This window comes from Lissotriton vulgaris, chromosome 3_1 (genome assembly GCF_964263255.1).
Source record: "Lissotriton vulgaris chromosome 3_1, aLisVul1.2, whole genome shotgun sequence".
Taxonomy (NCBI): domain Eukaryota; kingdom Metazoa; phylum Chordata; class Amphibia; order Caudata; family Salamandridae; genus Lissotriton; species Lissotriton vulgaris.
In genome coordinates, this window is record NC_141689.1 from 361,029,804 (window position 1) to 361,054,744 (window position 24,941).

General features: G+C 42.9%; 1 protein-coding gene across 1 annotated transcript in view; it reads right to left on the reverse strand.

Annotated features, from left to right (window-relative positions):
- TTC33 (tetratricopeptide repeat domain 33) overlaps positions 1-24,941 on the reverse strand; it is a 678,801-nt gene that overhangs the window by 249,964 nt on the left and 403,896 nt on the right. The window contains exon 4 of the mRNA XM_086960577.1: positions 221-352. Within this exon, the coding sequence (XP_086816703.1) occupies positions 221-352 (132 nt within the window). The remainder of the gene's footprint in view (positions 1-220; positions 353-24,941) is intronic.

The window sequence follows — 24,941 nt, forward strand, 5'->3', positions numbered from 1 at the left end:
TTCATTTCGAGAAATCGCTAATTGATAAAATTCAGAGGGATATAAACTCGTTTGTATGGGGGTACAGAATTGCATTTCGGGCACTATGGGCCCTTCATCAGGGGAATATTCACACTCTTGTGAAATATAGCCTATATTTTCCCCAGATCCAAGTCAGACGATGCATCTGAATGGCGCTGTGATTGAATAATATATGTAATTGGTCATATCAGCTACTTACCATAGTAATTTCTCCTAATCCAAGCTGTGCCCTTCCCAGGGTCTGCCAGGCTTCCCAGCACAGTGGATTCCGCGCAATGGCCAAGTTAGCAGTTTGCACTGCTGGGAACATTTCATGCAGACACAGCAGCACCTATAAATACAATAAATTACAGATTAGCGATTAATAGACCTCCTTAATTGGGACAGTGCAGAGACCAGAATTATCATCTATGACGTCATCTTAATTTAGATAATAAAATATTTATCACACGTCTCCAGGTTATGAAGACACACTTTACCAGTTCACAGCTTTCCAGAGACAAATTACATTTTTTAGATGAATAAATCTAAATTGTTTAATTGAACTGAATCAAGACAACAATTCCAAAAATGCACAGCATTTGTAATGGAAATTCCAGGACGGACAAATAGTTGTCCCAGTGATAATGCCAATAGGTATGGACTTGGATATGGACATAGATGTCAAACCAGGAGGTTAGGCTTCAATCTTACGATTTTTGACCCAACAGATTATTCACTCAACAACACTGAGTTAAGGCTACTATATGGCTCAATGTCACAAGAACACAACTTTTCCAGTCTTGAACATTCCTTTTACAGATCATTGTTTTTAGTTGTGAGAGTTCAATTCGATCCACAGAACTGTATAAAATCTACAAGTTTCAGAAAGCAGTGATCTAATAACTGAAAGCCTAGGACAGGAACTATTTTTATAGTGAGATGGTTCTATAGTAACCATAGCTAATGATGATTAAAATACTAAAATAGTTATTTAAATATTACCTTCTGATCATAAATGTAAATGTCACCCAAAGCGACTAAAACTGGAGATAACCGTACCCGGAAAAATACTGTCAACCCACCTCAATCCAGAGTCCACACTTCTGAACTACTATTTTTAATTTAAATATAGCATAAAGGGTAGGATCATGAGGTCATATGTTAGACAACCGCACGCAATTCATACACACAATTAGTAAATACTGATCGGTTTACTTGTTGTACTGAGCTTGTGCAGATCAAGCACGGAAATGTCTTTAGTGTGATAGCCAAAACAATTTGGCACATAGAAAGATATCAAAACCTTAGTTAAACTTTGCATACTACCTCCATAACCAGCTGATCTACAGTCAAAACACGAATGTCTCTATTAAGAGTTTGGTATATGATGCACACCACCATCAGAAATGTGGTGGGCATACCGTCTGTTGTATTACTAGTGCATTAATCATTAAATAAGGCTTTAAAACAACTGTGATACTAATGAACTCTTAAATTAAACACCAAATCCAATCACAGTAGGGATACCAGTCAGAGACCATAACAAATATACAACACAACTGCAAAAGAGCTAGAAGTTCACCAGAAACTGGCTAATAACTGGAATTGCCACAATACTGGTAGGCCCAAAGTTCTGCTCATCAGCCCAGGACACATTTTTATCACCCCTTCTAAAGGCCACTTAAAGTTAGGCCCACCTAACGAGGGGCGCAGTTTCATAGGAGGCATTACACACCCCAAATAAATGTATTCTGTGATAAATAGTTGGGTACATGTGCTTTTAGTCCGCTATTGTGAGGTGTCTGTCATATTTCACCAGGAAGTTTTACGCACACAGACAAAAATGCACTCCCTCTCTCTGTGTGGAAAGACTTAAAAAATGTTGGTTATTGCACAAAATAATATGCTTTCTCCCACTTAGTACCCCTACCAATTTGCATTACTCTCCGTTTCTGCTGCCCCTTAAGCTCCTCTCATGCACGCTGCTTGCCGTGTAAGGTACTGTAACATTATGTGACAGCGTGATTGTTGGGAAATCTGAAGCTTACCGCCCCCAATCTTACTGACTAAGCTATGACCCTGCGTCTACCTCACCAAAGTTAATTAACCATGTCTATGATACATAATTCAGTTCCTCCTCAGCTTTCATCTCCCAAGTCAGCAACATGCAGGCAAGTGCATTCTTCTACTTCCGCCTCCTAATTGGGATCAATGTTGCTGATCCTGCCACTATAAACCAGACTAGTAGCTTCTGTACACATGTCGTGTTTTGAATACCATAAAGCAACGTATGGATAACTGCCTACCAAGCAATGTTTTAAGCTCTGTTATAAAGTGTGCTAGAATGCTGCAAATGGTTTTCTTGAACTTATTTCCTGTTTTTGTCACACTCCCTCATTACTAATTTAGAGCGTGCATCAACAGAAACAGACTGTCAGACCAAAAAATCTCTCCAACAATAGACCAATCTCCTTCCTACCTACCATGTGAAGCAAAGGCACTTGAAACAATCATCACCTGACAATTATTGATATACTTGGAAGAAAATGGCCTGATAAGTGGCTTTTAATCCCCATCAGGGTATGGCGACCATTCGTCTAAACATCAAGAAAGAAATACCCAACTCCTGCAACCAGGGCTCTCCAGTACATTCATCCGGTTTGATCTCTCTGCCATCTACGTCTATCAGGTGCTTATGTATACACTGTCTATTTGGTGCATATCAGATGAACTGTACGGTCATGGTTTGTGTCACTCCTTCACTCAAGTGAAGCTAAGCCCTAGTCTCTTAAGAACAGCTCATTTCAAATGTGGTACAGCACAGGCTCTGCCTTGTCACCAAGTGTATTGGTACTAATGTTTACATGGCCACACCAGCTGCTGGGATTTTAGACGCCTACAAAGCTAGATTACAACATGTATTAAGATGACATAGATAAACCTCAAGTTTGATAATGAACCTGTGATCCTCCACACCTATATCACTGCCTCTCTAGATTCATTACTGGATGGAGAATAAATGGCTCTGCATCAAGAGTGATACACCTGAAATCCTTCACCTGGGCCCTGAAAACTCTTCCTTCTTCCATTTATCTTGGCCTGAGTTCCTTTCCAACCATGTGGATAAAGAAGGTAATTTGGGAATACTAGTTGATAGTGATCGATCTTTACCCGTAATTGACATGTTATCCAAATCTATAGTCTACTATTATACTTCTACTAAAATGAATTCTAATATTGCCATAGTGCACTCAGAAAATCTCACCAATCCTTGCAGAGGTCATGTCCAACCTCACTTACTGAAAAAGCTTATATAAAAGAAAGTAACCACTCATCTCTCTCAAAACCTTAGAGAGCTTAACACTGTGTAGCTTGACATGACACAAACACATATCTCTGGTCTGGAAATGCAACCTAACAGCATCCAACAAGCGTCCAGTAAAAAACAATGACCTTGAAAACTCTCTGTATAGTACAAAAGACACTCCACCTCACAAAGATATACACTGCTTATCTATTGGCGAACAAAACTCAGGCCTACCAGCGTATATCTCTTGATTACTTTACCTACTAGATACAAGTGATAATGGTTTGGGCTCTCCTCTGTGGGGCTACTTAATAGAAAATCTGAAATAGGGGAGACTTCGCCAAGTTTCGAAAATTCTAAAGATTCCTCTATTCTTCCCATCATCAATTCAATACACTCCTCTGAAGTCGGATGCCGCCTGAGTTGGTTTTCAAAGTCCTGGCTGGTTGGAGATCTTGGATCAGCATGCCTTTTTCACTGTTGTCTTTCAGGACTGTGTTTTTGTGAGAGTTTGTTATATTTTTAGGATATCTTTGATAACAGGTATCCCTGTTACGTCCCTCCAGCCACTAGTTCTCATCACCTAACTCCACAAAGAATTATCCTATACCACACGAAATTGTTAGCAAACCATTTTGAGGTCTCCAATGGGTGGCGTATAGCACTTTACAAAACAAAACCTAAATATGTATTAAATATTTCTCACATTTCTCAATTGATCTGATGTCGGCAAAACTTCATTAAATCTCACTCTCTAAAGTGAACCAACCGGTCAGTTGTTGCTGTAAAATAGTGTTAAGCCCCCTTAAATCTTCTTCCTATACACAAATGTAAAAGACAAGCAACACTCAAACAGCAAATGAGGGGCCAAAAGTGGAAAATATAGATGATGTTTCAACTACCTGCCCACATAGGGACAGTTGCCCAACTTCCCCTAAAGCAACTACTAATAATAATGCGTATAATATTTATTGCTTGATTAATTAAAATCAAAGCAATCACAACATCCTCACATCTCAAAAAAATACACATTTACATTGCAACGAAACATCATCACATAAAAAAACCGTCCCATATATACAATTTAAAAACTTATCAATAAACTCCAATCTAACCACCTTACAACCTTAATTACAGGATAATATTGCACATTTTACATTTTAAAGTGACGGTGTGCGTATCATACTATTTCCTTGTACATAACGGTAAATATTCTAACAAATAACCATTAATTTCTACTATGAAACATTACACAGGTTATATTTCAAAGTGCTAATGATAAAGTGCAGAAGTGATTACAACGGAAACATTTCTATTGTACATTTCTTGCACAAAATTAACTTTCAAAGAGCTAATTTGAAGTAATTGCAAAGACCATCATATCAAAGCAATACAAGTGCAACAATTTAGTGTGATGGTAACCCAGCGATTGTTACATTTCAAATTGGCACACTCGCAACAAAAGTTATTAGGTGAGAAAATGTATAAACCGAGGAAAACTATTAGTCACCAAAACCATAAAAATAATGGAGATCTGCCTTATTGTATCAGACGTTTTTCAACTGCCAATAAAGTTACCAATTGACATAATAATGGAATTGATTCACCAGACAGTGACATGATTAAGGCCTGTCGAGCAGATCTCACCCCTCTCATCAAAAAGTATGGTGTCAAAGCTGAACGTCTAGGATTAATCAACTTGGGGCATACACATACTATATGTACTAGAGTTTTCCGTGCCCATCCACAAAATCTACAGTTAGAATCCTGCCACAGCTTGATCCAAGATTGTGTGCCCTCCTTAGTTGGGTCTATTCCCATACATAACCTTAAAAATGTATTTTTAAACTTTGCTGAAAAGAAAACATTTAGATAGAGCTGAACATGCAGGAATTTTGGTATGAATTAATCACATACCATGCATAATTTTTCTCTGCTAATGCATTTTTATCCAATTTAAACGATTCAGCTTTGATAAGCTTAATTAAAATTTACTTATAATTGGGCATTTTCAGATCTCGCAGTGCACCGAAATATCGGAGGGAAGTTAAAATATAAGATCTCCATTTAGCCGCATAGACAACTTGTCTATCTCTTGCCAACAAATATTGTCTAAAGATGCAGGGGCACTGCGACCGTACATATAAAAAAGCTCCCTTTGATACCAGACTCTGTCTCTGGAGACCAAACTCCAATCGTATTCCTGACTGACACACTAATTTGGCAATCCCAAAAGTTGCTTTGAAGACCTTGATAATCAATTGGTCAAGCACCTTCATATCTTTCCCTCTAGTAATGGGCGAACCATATCTGAGAGTTGATTGTAACTTGGCTTTGATTACTTTAGGGATAAAATCATATGATTGACAGTTCAGTGATTTTTTTAAATGTTTAAAAACATGGATCAAGGTCACAGCCTTGGCCCTTAAATCCTTAAAATGAAATTTAAAAGACACACGATTGTTAAACATCATCCCTAAGTATCTATATGTTTTATCAATATCAATTATACCTGCTCTGGCCTTCCAAGAATTAAACTTCTGTTGCTTGAACTACAAATTTGTACAAGGAGTTAGAATGTCAGTGGTTTATGAATGAATGAAGCAAGTTTTATAGAGCGCATAGCTACCCTTAGGCCTCGTAGCACTATGGACGGACAGAGCAGGTGCAGAGAGTGACCAGTTTAAAGAGAATTAGTAAAGAGATGGGTTTTGAGAAGCCAGCGGAATATCTGTAGGTTGGGTTCCATGCGCAAGGTGGTAGAAAGTAGGTTCCAGAGATTGGAAGCGTTCCAAGCAAAGGAACGCCCACCCCATCTAGATCTCGGGATCCTCCTTGAAATGGTGAGGAAGGCCGTGCTAGAGCGGAGATTCCTAGCTGGTAAATAAGGGGTGACCAGAGGGTAGGTAATAGCAGGCCTGGTTTTCCAGATCGATCCATGGGCAAAGCACGTGGCTTTGAAGTGTACTCTGGACTGAACTGGCAGCCAGTGTAGTTTCCTAAGAGCAGGTCTCGCAGACTGACTCCGTTACCTCATGCTCCAATTTTATTCACTACAGAAATGTGGTATTTTACTTCTGGAATAGCCTTAGACCTGCTGGCCTGGCCTCCACAAAATAAACTGCAGTAACTGACATGTAGATAAATCAACTCAAACGTGGCATAATTTCACAAAGTTCAACTATGGAGTACAAGAGACAATGCAATATTGTACCATCTGGTAAATATAAGGATAACATGAATGTTTTCAACTTTTAAAAGCAACATTTTTATATAAGAAAAATCAACCGTTAGGAAAGTTCTACAAACCTAACATTTGCATTGTCCAAGCAATGCACTATGGCAAAATCAATGGAGTAATCTGATTTTGATTACCTCTATTTATTCATGTTTTAAATTGTTAAAGGCAGCTTGTCTGAATTTTAGCAGACACGATTTGCAAGAGGCCATACATAATCCTGACTGATCTGTTGACAGCACACATGCTCCTCCCATTTTCTACCTAATATCCCATCTTTCGAGGTCAGACTGACTTAGGTTTTTTGAACCTCACATAAGGTTCATTGCGATCAAGGTTATGAATTCACACTCTATTACCTTAAAACATGTATTCCTGTAGTTTTGGATTCCAAATAGGTTACTGATAGCCACCGTTGGTTCAAATTAAAGTTGCCCTTCCTTTTAATGGTGCATGGCTAGCTATAGTAATTCCCTCCTGTTCTTCCCATAAGTTTTGGGCAGCACGCTCTCCTTAAAGAAACCCAGCAACAACCCCTTCTCTCCTGCCTTGCTTTAGCTCTTCATGTCATTAACTGGTTTTCTGATACGGATTTATTATCCTCTATTGTGATGCTGTGTAAATGGTTTTATCTGTTTGATACGCCAAAGGACTATGGTAAAATTATGTTTGATGCAAATATTTTAAAAAAGTATCATTAAACAGCATCACCACTCACATAGTTCATGAGTTCTTATCAGCTGTCTCACATCAAAGAATAGTTTTTCGTCAGTGAAGGTTTAATTCAAACTTTCCTTTTTGGACGTTTTTAATAAGTGGTGTAGGCCTGCTCTCCATATCACATTTGTAAATGACAAAAGAAGCTAAACTCTCCCAGAGTTATTTTTGGTGACGTAAAACAACAAAACATAAACCTTTCTCGAGTACATAGTTTTTTAAACCGTGTGCAAAATACCCTTAAAGGTGTATACATGATCATGAAGCAGCAGGGCTTTCAGTGGGATGAAAAAACTGGGGGGTCTCTCAAAGGAGCGTGGCCAATTTAATTAAGGGCGTGGCTTAAAATACCTTAGCTAAAAATCTGTGCTTAGCATAGAGTGCCGCCCGACTTGTATTTTGCTGTTTCTGTCATTGCATCCAGATATATGATACAACAAGTAACATCATACCTAAAACAAGTCAGGACTATTGGCTTTGTAAATGGTCATTAGCTGCATAAGATAAATAAGCAGCAACTATGGCTTGTATATGATATTGGAAAAGCTTCCACTTAAAACCCTGGTGACACCAGGACAATGTTGATGCTTCTGAGTTTCAAAAAGAGAAGGGAAATCTAGAGAGACAAGGACTCTCCTTAACCCCTTCCCTGCTCATGACGGAACCACGCCGTCATGAGCCATGGGCGCCGTGTGCTCATGATGGCGTGGTTCCGTCATGCTGCAGCCGCTCCTATCACACGGGACTGATTACCCGCCTGTGTGGGCGAATTAGTGAGTGGGCGGAATTGTGACAGAAGGATTAGTTACTTACCTGTAATCCTAGTTCTCTTCCAGGGGTATCCTCATCAAAGTCCTAAGCATTAGAATATTCCCGCCCATGCGCGGAACCCCGGAAACAATATATTATATGTGCCCCACATATATATACTTATATATATATATATATATATATATATATATATATATATATATATATATATATATTCGGTACAGGATTCCAGTTATCTCAGTCTCACACTGAAAGCATCCAGGCACTCACGAGCAGAGTTTCTTTTCAAAGCTTATTTATTCAGCAATTCAATCTTTTTTTTTTTATTCTTTTTTTTTTAATATATATAATATATATATAAATAAGCAATTGCGGCCAAATAAACAGTAGAGCTGAATTATGCTGTATTTCCACCATACATGAACATCTACATTAGAAACATGAGAAACAACACCAAAGATTGTTTGGAAACTGTTTTAATGCTTAGAAAACAGTAGAAATTCTTGTAACTCACTGAAAGTATAGAAAGCTCACAGGCTGTATTGCAAACACACAGTCTAAAAAGACTGAAAAGCTAACCTGTAGCTGCATGTAATAAAAAACTGACACCATGCCTTTAAGGCACTCATGACCCCCAGTATCCCATAATGCCTCAGCGGTGACAGTTGGGTCAGTTGTTCTTTTCGGAGACTGAAAAAACCAAGTAACAAATAGGCTAACAATATCTCCTCATTAACGAATGTCCTTTGCCCGGGGAGGCGGGAGGGTTGCTTATGACTTTGATGAGAATACCCCTGGAAGAGAACTAGAATTACAGGTAAGTAACTAATCTTTCTCTTCCAGGGGATCCTCATCAATAATCATAAGCATTAGAATAGAATAGTGAGCCTCACCTCATCCCTGCGGGCAAAGGAATAACACGACAGTAATTTCCCATCAACAAGCCTGAGCAGGCCATAGGCTACCCAAACAGATTCCTCAAGGAGGCTTGCCCTACTTGAGTATCGGCCCTGGAATCAGATTCTAAACAGTAATGCCTCGTAAAGGTATGAACTGATCTCCAGGTTGCAGCCTTGCAAATCTCTGACATAGGAATGTCCTGTGAGAAAGCTACTGTGGCCGCTTTCCCTCTAGTAGAATGCGCTTTGGGTGACACCAATAAAGGTTTGCCTGCAAGCTGATTTAACCTGGATAGAACCAGGTTCAATTCCCAAGGAGGAGAAGGATTTCGCACAGGGGGATAGACTTTTTTCAACCCCTGGTTGAAGTCCTTGACCACCGGAACCTGAAAGAAAGAAATCTGGTTAGGTGATTTTCTGTACGCTACTATGGCTGACAGATGCACTCCAATGGAAGCATATTTCAACCCAGAGGTTGCCAAGGAAAAGAGGTATGGAAGGATTACTTCCTCCTGCCCTTTAGTCGGATCTAGGAGACGATCCCTACACCATATGTAAAACCTTTTCCACTTGAACGCAGAAGACGCTCTTGTGGAAGGCCTCTTAGCCTCTTTTAAAATGTGCATACATTCGGGAGGCAGGTTCAGATGCCCATATTGCAGGACCTCAGGAACCATGCTGTCAGGTTCAGTGATGGGAGGTTGGGATGCAGTATCCTCACGTTCATCTTGCTCAACAGGTCCGGTCTGCAAGGAAGTCGTCTGTGTGGACACACAGACAGATGCAGAAGGTCCGGGTACCACCACTGCAGTGGCCAATCCGGGGCTATCAAGATCATCTCCATGTCCGACCTGAGGAGTTTGGACACTACCTTCGGAATCAGAGCCAGGGGCGGAAACGCGTAAGCAAATGTTCCTGACCAATCCATCAGGAGAGCATTCCCCTGCGTCCCTGCCCGGTGGAATCTGGACGCGAAGGCATGGCATTTTGCGTTTTCGTCTATGGTTGGACGACCCCAACAACGAAAAAGTTCTTATACCACTTCGTCGTTTAGCACCCAGTCTGGCTGATCTTCGAAGTGCCTGCTGAGTGCGTCTGCCTTGGTGTTTAATTCGCCTGGAAGGTGCACTGCCACTACTGATAGGCCCCGAGCCAGAAGCCAGTGCCAGATCGCCTGAGCCTCCAGGGAGAGAGGGCGAGATCGTGTGCCTCCTTGTTTGTTCAGATAGAACATGGTGGTGTGTGGAAAATCAGTGGTCCCTACCTCATCGGAAGGGCGGAACAGACAAGGGTCTCCCAACCCCGCGCCGGAACGAACAGCATCCCTAGGTCATCGGACTTCCTCTCTTCACCCACAGGATCCGCTAACCCACGAAGACCAGGAACCTGACAAGCCGGATACCGGAAGTGCATTCCCGACTGGTGACCCGGAACCCGACCCATCCGGAAGCGGAAGCGCGTCAACTACACCAGGAACATAGAAAAGTCGGGAGAGCAGACAAGACCTTGTTCAGCCCAGCGGACTCGTGGCAGGAGACAGCGAACGGCGCTGAACCCCCGACGGAGAACGGAAGGCAGGAGGAGATCGGAGAGAGGGCGGAAAGCGGAGAGGAGAACGAAGAAGAGGACCTGTGGTCGGAGGACTGGTGGCGACCTCCGGAGGTGGCGGGAGAGCGGCCGCAACTCGGATGAGAGTTGCGGCGGGGCACGTGAGTACGCTCTATCCTTTCTCTGTGTCCCTTTGTAAATATACTGTATATTCCTGTAAAAGCCTTGTATATAGAGCCTCACGAGCACCCTGCACTATCCCCTTAGATAAAAGAAATATCACGAGCACTTTGTATATAACCTCGCACTGATCCCGGACACACCCAGTCACTCTACCCTTCCCGCTTGCTCATTCGACCTTATCCCCATCTACCTTCCCACCTCCCCCACGTTCGTTTCCTGGCCCACTCACTCCCGGTGAAGGTGGAAGTACTCGCTAGTCCTCGTTGAACTGGACTAACCCCTTTTTGTACTCTCTCTTACATATCTCCGAGGAGACCCATCACCCGACCGTAACCTGATGACAACAGCCTACCGAGGATCCCGACCAAGACACCAACCCTACATCAGAACCCACCCGTCTCGAGGCTTCCCTCCGGACTTTCTTCCCTATATCTCTGTGGAACAATACTGTGTGTGCCTTATCACTGAATAAATCCGAAAACATAGCTCACTACATCCGGCCTCCCAGCCTGTTATTCCGGTCCGCCCTACCCTACTAGTAAGACAGCTAGGGAAAGGGGATGTGGAAAATCAGTGGCCCCTACCTCATCGGAAGGGCGGAACAGACAAGGGTCTGCCAACCCCGCGCCGGAACGAACAGCATCCCTAGGTCATCGGACTTCCTCTCTTCACCCACAGGATCCGCTAACCCACGAAGACCCGGAACCCGACAAGCCGGATACCGGAAGTGCATTCCCGACTGGTGACCCGGAACCCGACCCATCTGGAAGCGGAAGCGCGTCAACTACACTCCGCCAGGAACATAGAAAAGTCGGGAGAGCAGACAAGACCTTGTTCAGCCCAGCGGACTCGTGGCAGGAGACAGCGAACGGCGCGGAACCCCCGACGGAGAGCGGAAGGCAGGAGGAGATCGGAGAGAGGGCGGAAAGCGGAGAGGAGAACGAAGAAGAGGACCTGTGGTCGGAGGACTGGTGGCGACCTCCGGAGGTGGCGGGAGAGCGGCCGCAACTCGGATGAGAGTTGCGGCGGGGCACGTGAGTACGCTCTATCCTTTCTCCGTGTCCCTTTGTAAATATACTGTATATTCCTGTAAAAGCCTTGTATATAGAGCCTCACGAGCACCCTGCACTATCCCCTTAGATAAAAGAAATATCACGAGCACTTTGTATATAACCTCGCACTGATCCCGGACACACCCAGTCACTCTACCCTTCCCACTTGCTCATTCGACCTTATCCCCATCTACCTTCCCACCTCCCCCACGTTCGTTTCCTGGCCCACTCACTCCCGGTGAAGGTGGAAGTACTCGCTAGTCCTCGTTGAACTGGACTAACCCCTTTTTGTACTCTCTCTTACATATCTCCGAGGAGACCCATCACCCGACCGTAACCTGATGACAACAGCCTACCGAGGATCCCGACCAAGACACCAACCCTACATCAGAACCCACCCGTCTCGACGCTTCCCTCCGGACTTTCTTCCCTATATCTCTGTGGAACAATACTGTGTGTGCCTTATCACTGAATAAATCCGAAAACATAGCTCACTACATCCGGCCTCCCAGCCTGTTATTCCGGTCCGCCCAACCCACAACTCCACATGGTGGTATTGTCTGTCTGAACTAGGACTGAGTCGGTGTTTATAGCTGGAAGAAAAGCCTTGAGAGCCAGATGAACTGCCCGAAGCTCCAGCATGTTGATGTGGTAGGTTTAGTGCTGAGTTGACCACCGACCTTGAATTTGAAGGCACCCCATGTGTGCCCCCCAGCCCTCTAGAGAAGCGTCTGTGACCACGGACAGTGTTGGAAGAGGTTGGTGAAACGGCACCCCCAGCAACACATTCTACGGGCGAGTCCACCACAGGATGGAAGGCCTTGCTGCCTGGGACAGACTGATTCGATCCTCCCAATTCCCTGTCGCTTGGTCCCACTGGTCCTCTAGAGCCTGCTGCAGAGGCCGCATTCTCAGTCTGGCGTTTGGTATCAGAAAAATACAGGATGCCATGGAGCCCAGCAGGGAAGCTACCTGTCTGACTGTTGGATTTCGAGACTGGAGGAGAGTCCTGCACTTCTGCTTCATAGATGATAGTCTCTCCTCCGAAGGAAACACTTTTCCCAAACTTGTGTCCAGAACTGCCCCCAGGAAGTAGATGCTCTGGGTTGGTTGTTGGACAGACTTCTCCAGGTTCACATGGAGGCCTAGCTTGTGTAACTGCTGTAGGCACAGTTGAAAGTCGCTGAGTACCTGTCGGGGAGATGGGCCTTTTAAGAGCCAGTCGTCCAGGTATGGATAGACGAAGAGCCCCTTCTTGTGTAGATAAGCCGCAACCACTGCCATGCATTTGGTGAAGACTCGTGGTGCTGACTTGAGCCCGAAGGGCAGCACTTTGTACTGGTAGTGCTTGCTTCCTACCACGAATCTCAAGTACTTCCGATGGCGAAGGGCGATTGGAATATGAAAGTACGCATCTTGCAAATCCACCGAACACATCCAATCCCCTAATTGAAGATGTGGACATATTTGGTGAAGAGCCAACATGCGGAACTTTTCTTTGACCACCACCTTGTTCAGAAGGCGAAGGTCCAAGATGGGTCTGAACTTGTCTTCCTGATCTTTTGGGGGGACAAGAAAGTATCTGGAGTAGACTCCTTTTCCCCTTTGAGAGGGAGGCACCTCCTCGATGGCTCTTTTTTGAAGAAGAGACTTGACCTCTCTTTGGAGAAGGTTTAGTTGGTAAGGGCGAGACTTTTTCGGAGGTATTGACTTTGGGATAGCACGGAAACGTAGTGCATATCCATTGCGCAGTATATTAAGCACCCAACGATCTTTTGTGATGTTGACCCACTCTGCCAGATGTTGCGAAGCACTTCCTTCCACTGGAGTGGGTAACGGCACCAGAGGAAGCCACTGATCAAGCTTTCCCTCCTCTCGTCGTGGAAGAGGACTGCTGATTACCTCCTCTACCCCTGTTGGATTTGCCTCCTCGAAATTGGGTTTTTCCCTGATTTTTGTTCTGGGACCACTGAGGGGTTTGAACCCTCTGTTGAGCCCCTCTGCCCTTGTTGGATTTGAAGCGTCGTTTGAATTCTTTCTTCTTCTCCAAACGGACCGCTTTTACCGTGTCCAGTTTGGTCTTCATCCAGGTCATCTTCTCATCTGCGTGTTCCCCAAAGAGAGAGGACCCATAGATAGGAAGATTCAAGATGCGTTGTTGAGCATCCGGTTTAAGGCCTGTTAAGCGTAACCAAGAAGACCTTCTGGCGCATACTCCATGTGAATAAGAGTGCGCCGCCAACACGACACGGTCCGCCTCGGTGCTTATCATTTGGTTTGCCACCAGACTGTCTTCTGTAAGTGTTTCTTCAAAGTCCTTTTGGTCTTCCTTCGGGAGCTTGGCTTTGAAGCGCTTCATCGAGTTCCGTAAGGCTCAGTCATACCTTCCCAGCAGCGCTGACCCACTGGATACCTTCAGGGCAGAAGCGGCAGCATTACAAACTTTGCGACCCCATGAGTCCTGTGTCTTACTGTTCTTATCTGGCGGGACAGAAGATGAAGGAGCGACTGCATGGGTCTTTCGAGCCGCTGCCACAATCACTGAATCTGCTGGTGGATCAGATTTGACAAAGACTGGGTCTGAGTCAGCAGGCTTGTATTTCTTTTGTATACGAGCCGGCACTGCTCTGATGGTTGCAGGGGTGAGGAAAATGTTCTTGACAGGAAGTAACGGACGGGAAGAAGATTTTTGGTGCAATGTCTCAAAAATTACTGTTGTAGTCACTTGTGGGACAGCCATCTCAATATTTAATTTCTTAGCCCCTCTCTGCAGGACATCCAGATAGGTATTGATGTCGTCCAATGGACAGACTCAGGAAATAGGGCTGTCGTTGAGAGTAGGGGAGTAATCCCTAGTGGAAGATTGGGTAGAGGAGGTAGAAGAGGTGGAAGGAGTTCTTCTATTCCTGCAATGGGAACTGTGTCGCCTCTCGCCCGATCTTCTGAAACGTTCTTCCCTTCTTGGAGAACGAGACCTTCTGGGACGTTCCTCTCTCCTTGGAGAACGAGATCTTCTTGGACGTTCCTCTCTTCTTGGAGAACGAAATCTCCTTGGACGTTCCTCTCTTCTTGGAGAACGAGCTCTATCTGGCCTCCTTTCAGGTGAACGTGCTGCCTGTTGTCTGGGAGGACTGACTCTGTCTACTTCAGCAACCAGCCTTTGCAGCAGAGATCCATGTTCCGGGCTGACGTAATGCCGAAGGCGTTCCGTAGCCCCCGAGTCCTGCCAATTTTGCAGTGGCGCATTCCATCTAGGGGACAGCCTCACCCCAGGAGCCGAAACCTCTGACCGACGTGGAGGAGATTTACGGACAGGACTTCTGGTGTTTGCAGATGATCTGGAGGAACCAGAAGACTGGGAAGATGAGTGACGCGAAGCTGATTCCGTAACCAGAATCACAGAGTGCCTCGACATCGATCCAGCTCTCGACGGTGAAGAATGACGCCTCATCGTTGAATCGCCATGCATCGACGATGGAACTCTTCCCCTCGACGTCGACTGCCTCCGGGCCATCGACGGAGCAATCACTTCTGACGTCGGATGTTTTGACGATGAGTGATGCGAAGAACGATGGTCTCTCGACGTCGAATGGCGATGACTTGCCGGCGACGGAGCTTTCTCTCTCGACGTTGAGTGTCTACGTGACGACGGCGAAAGAACCCTGGACGTCCTCGACGCCGAACGTCGAGGAGACATCGACGGAGATCGCCTCCTCAACGCCGATCGACGCCTGGTTGTCGACGGTGGAGGGGTCTTGGTCCTCGACGCCGGAATTCGCCTTGTTGACGTTGGCGGGGGAGTCACACTTCTCGACACCGATCTCCATCGAGATGGCGACGGCGGAGGTGTGCCGCCCCTTGACGCCGTTCGTTGCCGGGTTGACGATGGCGGAGGGGTCTTGGTCCTCGACGCCGATCGTCGCCGAGTTGACGATGGCGGAGGGGTCCTGGTCCTCGACTCCGAACGTCGTCGAGATGACGACGATGGAGGGATCTTGGTCCTCGACGCCGAATGTCGCCTGGTTGACGACGGCGGAGGGGTCTTGGTCCTCGACGCCGATCGCCGTTCGGTTGACGACGGTGGAGGACTCCCTAGCCTCGACGCTGATCGCCGCCCTGTTGACGACAGCGGAGGCGTGACCTCCCTCGACGCCGATCGTCGCCTGGTTGACCACGGCGGAGGGCATTTCGCCGACGGAGCTGGCATCCTCGATATCGGTGACGGACCTCATCTTCTTTTCGACGGCGAGCCCACTGTCCATGGTCGTTTTTCAGCTGGAAAACTCACCGGTAGATATTTCTTCAGCGCCGAGCCCGACGTTGTAGTTGAAGGACGTGAAGACTTGCCTTTAGAAGGACTTCTGGCCCTCTGGATGCCCTTCTTCACTGGAGATCTTCCTCTGGTGGACCTTTGAGCCAGTCCATAAATGCGGTTTCTTTCTCTGTCCTTGAGAGTTCTCTCAGACAGGCGTTCGCAGTGAGGACAGTCCTTAGGATCATGATGATCAGGAAAGCAAAGTATACAGACATCATGACTGTCTGATTTTGCCTTCTTGTTGGCACAAGAAGGACAGTTGTCAAAAAGAGAAGGCATTTTAAAATAAAATGCCACACAAAAACTGTCTAAAAAGACAGAAACCTTACTTGACAAGGTGTTAAAAGTCAAAGTAAGTCCCAAAGTTAGAAAATTGATGCAAATTTCTGTCGGAAAAGCCAGAAATGAGTGGAGCTGTGTTACCAGGGTCCTTCCTGAAGGAGCCGGAAAGAACAACTGACCCAACTGTCACCCCTGAGCCATGATGGGATACTGGGGGTCATGAGTGCCTTAAAGGCACAGTGTCAGTTTTTTATTACATGCAACTACAGGTTAGCTTTTCAGTCTTTTTAGACTGTGTGTTTGCAATGCAGCCTGGGAGCTTCAGTGAGTTATAAGAATTTCTACTGCTTTCTAAGCATTAAAACAGTTTCCAAACAATCTTTGGTGTTGTTTCTCATGTTTCTAATGCAGATGTTCATGTATGGTGGAAATACAGCATAATTCAGCTCTACTGTTTATTTGGCTGCAATTGTATATTTATATATATATATATGCATATATATATATATATATATATATATATATATATATATATATATATATTCACTGAAAAAAACATAGGTTATAGACCATATATAGTTAGGAATTAGCATTTACAAAACCTTATTTTACTCACACAAAACCATTGAAATTCGCATATATAGTTAGTTGCACTAACTATATATCGCGCACCCACAATCCACTGCTGATCATGTCACATATTACATCATTCATGACATGGTCAGTGACATCTCTGATGACATCACTGATGACATCTCAAATGACATCACTGATGACATCTCAAATGGCATCACTGATGACATCACTGATGACATCACTAATGACATCACTGATGACATCTCATTTGACATTACTGATCACATCACTAATTACATCATTCATGTGATAATACGATGAACCTCTTCAGACTCTAATATAACCTTAGATACACTCAGTGTAAACAGACACTCACAGACTGTCACTCATCCATGGAGTTACTCACACACCTAGTCAGTCATGCAAAGAATCAATCACACCTCCATTTCCTCAACTATACAGTTATACACACCTTACTTATTCAAACATATACTAACACATATTTACTCTCTTATACAATCCCTGATACAAGTTCACAATGATCCATACAGCCACTCACACATTCACTGGCTCTTATGCACAGTTATTTATATATGTCAACTCTCACATGTACTGTGTTTTACATATGTACTTACTTTGACATGTAACACTGAGATATCCATTCACTCAGCAATACACTCATGCACACAGTCAACTGCCCATACAGCTGTTTCCACGTGCACTTTTGAACCCATACATCTAGTGAATCAACTGCTCACACATCTATGCACAGAGTCATACACCTCCCAGCCACCCACACACACACTCAGTCTCCCATGCAAATACTTAGGCAACCAATCAATAACCCATATAGTTACTCATATAGCTACTGATCAACACATGCAGCAGTTTACAGAACAACAGACATAATGATGCACAAATTAAGACAGTTTAGTCACTAACCCATGCACTCAGTGAGACACATTTAATCACTCACTGATACAGTCAGTCATGCACCTACTAAATCCTTCATCCAGACACTTATACATCCACTCATTCTTCAATATGTAAGACATATTTTAACTTTACAGAAACATACAGTCACTGGATGTTGTCATCAGTGATGTCATCAGTGATGTCATCAGTGATGTCATTTGAGATGTCATCAGTGATGTCACTGACCATGTCATGAATGATGTAATGTGTGACATGATCAGCAGTGGATTGCGGGTGCGCGATATATAGTTAGTGCAACTAACTATATATGCGAATTTCAATGGTTTTGTGTGAGTAAAATAAGGTTTTGTAAATGCTAATTCCTAACTATATATGGTCTATAACCTATGGTTTTTTCAGTGAATTTTCAAGGTTTTGTAAATGATAATTCCTAACTATATATGGTCTATAACCTATGTTTTTTTCAGTGAATTTCAATGAATTCTTAATAGCAAATATCAAAAGCTGTAAAATGTATTCTTCTTTTAAAGGAAAAATATATTTTATATGTATTTAATATAATTTTTTTATGTATATACATTTTTTGAGGGAACGAATTTATCAACTATCATGCTGAAGAAGAGTGTGGGGAAAAAAACCAAAGAGGAGGACTAAGAGGAAAGAACAATCAGTTCAAAAATACAATTGATTTAAAGCATAAAGTGCTTTTCCACACATTTACATTTAAATAACTCATATTAGAACATACAAAATATCTACAGAGGAGACGGTGTACATTGAATTTTAGACTCTTCATTGGTACCTACATATTGGTACTTACATCACCCACACAACACAACTGCTCTATTCAGAGCTACCCTACCTCAAAGCACTCTAAAATATTATTTTACTATTTCTCTTGGTTTTCCCCTTGTTACGCTTTCCGGAACGCTACCCGGCGCTAACCATGCGTTACATATATGGGCCTCCTCAGCTACCCTCAGAAAACCTAGGGGGTCAGGATATGTCTCCCGTGCCCCCTTATACCCATTCCCAACATTGTTTATCCTCCATCTTGTGACTAAATTCGTCCGAAACACAAGATGGCGGACTCCCGTTACGCTACCGGTGAGCTACCCGGTTCGCGTACCGAGTAGCGTTTGCACCGCGAAAAATCGAAAAAAAATGTCTTCTTTTTTTGCCCCGCGGGCCCTTTAATAGCCCCCACATCAATCCTAGGGGGTCAGGAGGGGTCTACCTTGCCCCTTTCATTCATTTCCCCCTTCGTTTATTTCCACCTCTTGTCTCTCGATCCTACCGAGAGACAAGATGGCGGCCGCTCCGGACTGTTTAGAATGTTGAGAGTCACCGGAGAGCCAATCCGCTTCTCCTCGCTAAGTTCTGTTACGCGTCTGGTACGCGAACCGGGACGCTGTCACAGATATATATATATTTTTTTAAAGTTAATTTCTCAAAATCCACTGGAGCACATATCTTGAGACCTAGCAAAGGCACATCGGGCAAACAGTCTCTACAATTTTGCCAAGTTTCATAGAAATCCATTCAGCCGTTCGAGCTAAAAGTGAGTCTAACCGCCCTATGGAAAACTCAATGTAAAAAACACGTTTTGGGACCCCCCTTTTTTCTCGGCCCCCGCTTGACGAAACCCCCCCCCCCCGAACTTTCAGGGGACGCTCAGAAACAAAATGTGCCATTTTCCTGAAAATTTCAGCCAATTCCGTCCATCAACGCCAAAGTTATTCAACATAGAATTTTCAGAAATCCCTATTCAAAACAATCCTAACTATATATACCTACTGGCGACCGCCAGTAGGTAATATATATATATATATATATATATATATATATATATATATATATATATATATATATATATATATATATATATATATATATATATATATATACATTTCTATGGCAAAATGAAACCCCTCATTTTGTTCCTTTGCAAATTAAATATTTTAAGTGTTAACACTTTATTCCAATCAAGATGACTTCAGGTGTGCCATACTTTTGTCATAAGTAAGACTGTTAGCGCTCTAGTTGTTCTTTAGAACACTCTGGGACATTCGGTCACTGGGCTATAGTTGGGCTACATCTGGCTGATATTTGGGCTACATTTGTTTTTTTTTGTCTCTAGTGGCCATCTTTGGGCTACATTGGGCTACTTTGGGCTCTAACATATATATAGCCCAATGTAGCCCAATATATATTTTTCAAAGTTAATTTTCGTAAAAACCACTGGAGCATATATCTTGAGACATAGCAAAGGCGCATCGGGCGACCAGTCCCTACAATTTTGCCAAGTTTTGTGGAAATCCATTCAGCCGTTCGAGCTAAAAGTGAGTCCAACCGCCCTATGGAAAACTCAATGTTAAAAACACGTTTTGGGACCCCCCTTTTTTCTCGACCCCCGCTTGACGAAACCCCCCCAAACTTTCAGGGGACGCTCAGAAACAAAATGTGCCATTTTCCTGAAAATTTCAGCCAATTCCGTCCATCAACGCCAAAGTTATTCAAAATAGAATTTTCAGAAATCCCTATTCAAAAAAATCCTAACTATATATACCTACTGGCGACCGCCAGTGGGTAATATATAACATTTCTATGGCAAAATGAAACCCCTCATTTGGTTCCTTTGCAAATTACATGTTTTAAGTGTTAACACTTTATTCCAATCATGATGACTTCAGGTGTGCCATACTTTTGTCATAAGTAAGACTGTTAGAGCTCTAGTTGTTCTTTAGAACACTCTGGGACATTCTGTCACTGGGCTATAGTTGGGCTACATCTGGCTGATATTTGGGCTACATTTGTTTTTTTTGTCTCTGGTGGCCATCTTTGGGCTACATTGGGCTACATTGGGCTACATTTGGGCTCTAACATATATATAGCCCAATGTAGCCCAATATATATTTTTCAAAGTTAATTTTCGTAAAAACCACTGGAGCATATATCTTGAGACATAGCAAAGGCGCATCGGGCTACCAGTCCCTACAATTTTGCCAAGTTTTGTGGAAATTCATTCAGCCGTTCGAGCTAAAAGTGAGTCCAACCACCCTATGGAAAGCTCAATGTTAAAAACACGTTTTGGGACCCCCCTTTTTTCTCGGCCACCGCTTGACGAAACCCCCCAAACTTTCAGGGGACGCTCAGAGACAAAATGTGCCATTTTCCTGAAAATTTCAGCCAATTCCGTCCATCAACGCCAAAGTTATTCAACATAGAATTTTCAGAAATCCCTATTCAAAAAAATCCTAACTATATATACCTACTGGCGACCGCCAGTAGGTAATATATAACATTTCTATGGCAAAATGAAACCCCTCATTTTGTTCCTTTGCAAATTACATGTTTTAAGTGTTAACACTTTATTCCAATCAAGATGACTTCAGGTGTGCCATACTTTTGTCATAAGTAAGACTGTAAGAGCTCTAGTTGTTCTTTAGAACACTCTGGGACATTCTGTCACTAGGCTATAGTTGGGCTACATCTGGCTGATATTTGGGCTACATTTGTTTTTTTTTTCTCTGGTGGCCATCTTTGGGCTACATTGGGCTACATTTGGGCTCTAACATATATATATAGCCCAATGCAGCCCAATATATATTTTTCAAAGTTAATTTTCGTAAAAACCACTGGAGCATATATCTTGAGACATAGCAAAGGCACATCGGGCTACCAGTCCCTACAATTTTGCCACGTTTTGTGGAAATCCATTCAGCCGTTCGAGCTAAAAGTGAGTCCAACCGCCCTATGGAAAACTCAGTGTTAAAAACACGTTTTGGGACTCCCCTTTTTTCTCGGCCCCCGCTTGACGAAACCCCCCCAAACTTTCAGGGGACGCTCAGAGACAAAATGTGCCATTTTCCTGAAAATTTCAGCCAATTCCGTCCATCAACGCCAAAGTTATTCAACATAGAATTTTCAGAAATCCCTATTCAAAAAAATCCTAACTATATATACCTACTGGCGACCGCCAGTAGGTAATATATAACATTTATATGGCAAAATGAAACCCCTCATTTTGTTCCTTTGCAAATTACATGTTTTAAGTGTTAACACTTTATTCCAATCAAGATGACTTCAGGTGTGCCATACTTTTGTCATAAGTAAGACTGTAAGAGCTCTAGTTGTTCTTTAGAACACTCTGGGACATTCTGTCACTGGGCTATAGTTGGGCTACATCTGGCTGATATTTGGGCTACATTTGTTTTTTTTTTCTCTGGTGGCCATCTTTGGGCTACATTGGGCTACATTTGGGCTCTAACATATATATATAGCCCAATGCAGCCCAATATATATTTTTCAAAGTTAATTTTCGTAAAAACCACTGGAGCATATATCTTGAGACATAGCAAAGGCACATCGGGCTACCAGTCCCTACAATTTTGCCACGTTTTGTGGAAATCCATTCAGCCGTTCGAGCTAAAAGTGAGTCCAACCGCCCTATGGAAAACTCAGTGTTAAAAACACGTTTTGGGACCCCCCCTTTTTTCTCGGCCCCCGCTTGATGAAACCCCCCCCCAAACTTTCAGGGGACGCTCAGAAACAGAATGTTCCATTTTCCTGAAAATTTCAGCCAATTCCATCCATCAACGCCAAAGTTATTCAACATAGAATTTTCAGAAATCCCTTTTCAAAAAAATCCTAACTATATATACCTACTGGCCACCGCCAGTAGGTAATATATCTATATATATATATTACGAGCTCAGAACCTCGACAAGTCATTCGAAGAGGAGACGATAACAGCGTGGTGAAAAACCTTCCTTTATTCTTCAGTCGCTATCAACGCGTTTCGCCTGACCCAGCAGGCTTGGTCACGATTAAAGTTCAAAAAACACATACAAACATTTAAAGTGCATAAACGTCACGTGATGCATCACGTGACAGGTAAAATCATAGAACTGGAAGAAAGAATCACATTGGTTTCTATGGTTCGTATCTCCGTAAACAAAGTTTGTATAAACATAATATTCCTTACGGGGTTAATTTGCTAAACACAAATTACACAGATGTCATTGAAAAACCCAAAAATAAGTAGTAATTATTATTATAACAAAAAAAACGCTAAGTGTTCGCGCTCATTGCTAAAATCCTGATTTCGATTCAGAGATAACTCCGTAATTAAGCATGTAGCCCAAGTGGGCTAACCTCCTTTAACAAAACTACAAATAGTGGTTTATATTCAATTGATTTCATTCGTATCAAAGAACCCCCCAAGGTTTTTAACGGATACACTTAAGAAACCAAAACCAAAAGGTTTTCGAATATAGCCCAAGTGGGCAAATTTCTACAGTTCCATCATTCTAGTGTCAAAACTAAAATTATAAGAACAAACAATAACACAAAATTTTATAAACTCTAAACCAGAAAAAATGATTTACGCTAAGCAGGAAGTTGAATATACCACAATATAATCATACATATTACAGTTTAGTCAAAGTTCATAGGTGTGTGTACAGATCCTCTTCAATATTTAATCCGTACGGGCTTTTTGTATTCAGTTCCACTATGTACCATGATTCCAGTTTGCGCAGCTTTTTAACCCTATCCCCCCCTCTTTCATTCAAGGGTACAGAATCAATAACAAAGTAGGACAGACTGCTTGGATTCTTACCATGAAACTTTTCGAAATGTCGGGCGACTGGATAGGATCTATCTGCATTTTTTATCGCCCTTAAATGTTGTAACACCCGTTGATGGTCTTGATCGTACTACCTACGTACTGTAGGTTACATTCACAACATAAAATATAAATCGCAAAGTCTGTCTTGCAGTCAAATTGTCCTTTGATCTTTTTTGTTCTATTAGAAAGGCCTGGTTGGTATGTACTAGCGTTCTTCCCATGTTCACAAGCTTTACATTTGCTAAATTTCAGGAACCCATCCTTTCTGGATAACCAATTACTCTTTTTGTTTTTTGTCTTTTTCTTTGCCTTAGTCAACGTGGTTTTCACTAGCATTTGTTTAAAGGATTTTGCCTTTCGAAAGGTTATAAGAGGTCTATTGGTGAGTGAAGGACCGAGAATTGGGTCATTTTTAATGACATGCCAATGCCGTGTCAAAATTTTCCTCACTGATCCATGCAATTTGTTATAGTTAGTGATCAACCTACACTCATTCACCACTTGTTTTCTCATCATCTTAGTATCTTTGAAGAGGACTTCTTCTCTGGTTTTCTGTTTGACTTTGCAGAAAGATGTATTAAGGCAGTTATCACTGTACCCCCTCTGTTTAAAACGTAATTGGAGCTCAGTTAATGCACACTCCCTGTCCTTTGGATCACTGCAATTTCTTAGAACCCTTAGACCTTCCCCGTAAGGGATACTGTTTACTAGACAAGTAGGGTGGAAACTACTGCCATGTAGCACAGTATTTCCAGAGGTCTCCTTCCTGTATATCTTGGTCTGTAGTTTATTGTCCTTGATGTAAATTGTAAGATCTAAAAAATTGACAGATTCTGTACTTACGGTACTAGTGAATTTCAAATTTAAACTGTTTTTCTGTATTTTAGCCAAGAAAAGATTTAAGTCAGATAGAGGGCCTCTCCAGACAACAAACAAGTCGTCAATAAAACGACTCCAATGAAGGATGTTGTTCTCCCATTCATTTTGGCACTGCTTCCGGATCACCTGCTCCTCCCACCAGCCCATATGCAAATTAGCATAGCTGGGGGCGAAGCAGGTGCCCATCGCAGTGCCACAGGTTTGATGAAACAATTCGTCATTAAAGATGAAGAAGTTATTCTTTAGGGAGGTTGAGACCATTAATAAAAGCATTTGGGTATGAGCCCACAATTTAATTGGTCTTGTTCCAAGAAAATGTCTTATAGCGTTAAGTCCATCGCTATGCTTGATGCTTGTGTACAAGGTGGTAACATCAATAGTTACCAAAATCAGGTCATCTTCCCAGGGAATGTCATAGATAGATTTCAGAAAGTCCCCTGTGTCTAAAATATACGACGGGAGTTGTGCAGCTAATGGATTCAAAAAAGAGTCAATAAATTTAGAGGTATTTTCTAACTCACTACCTATGGCTGAAATAATCGGCCTACCAGGGGGGTTACATGTGTCCTTATGCACCTTCGGGAGCAAATAAAAAACTGGAGT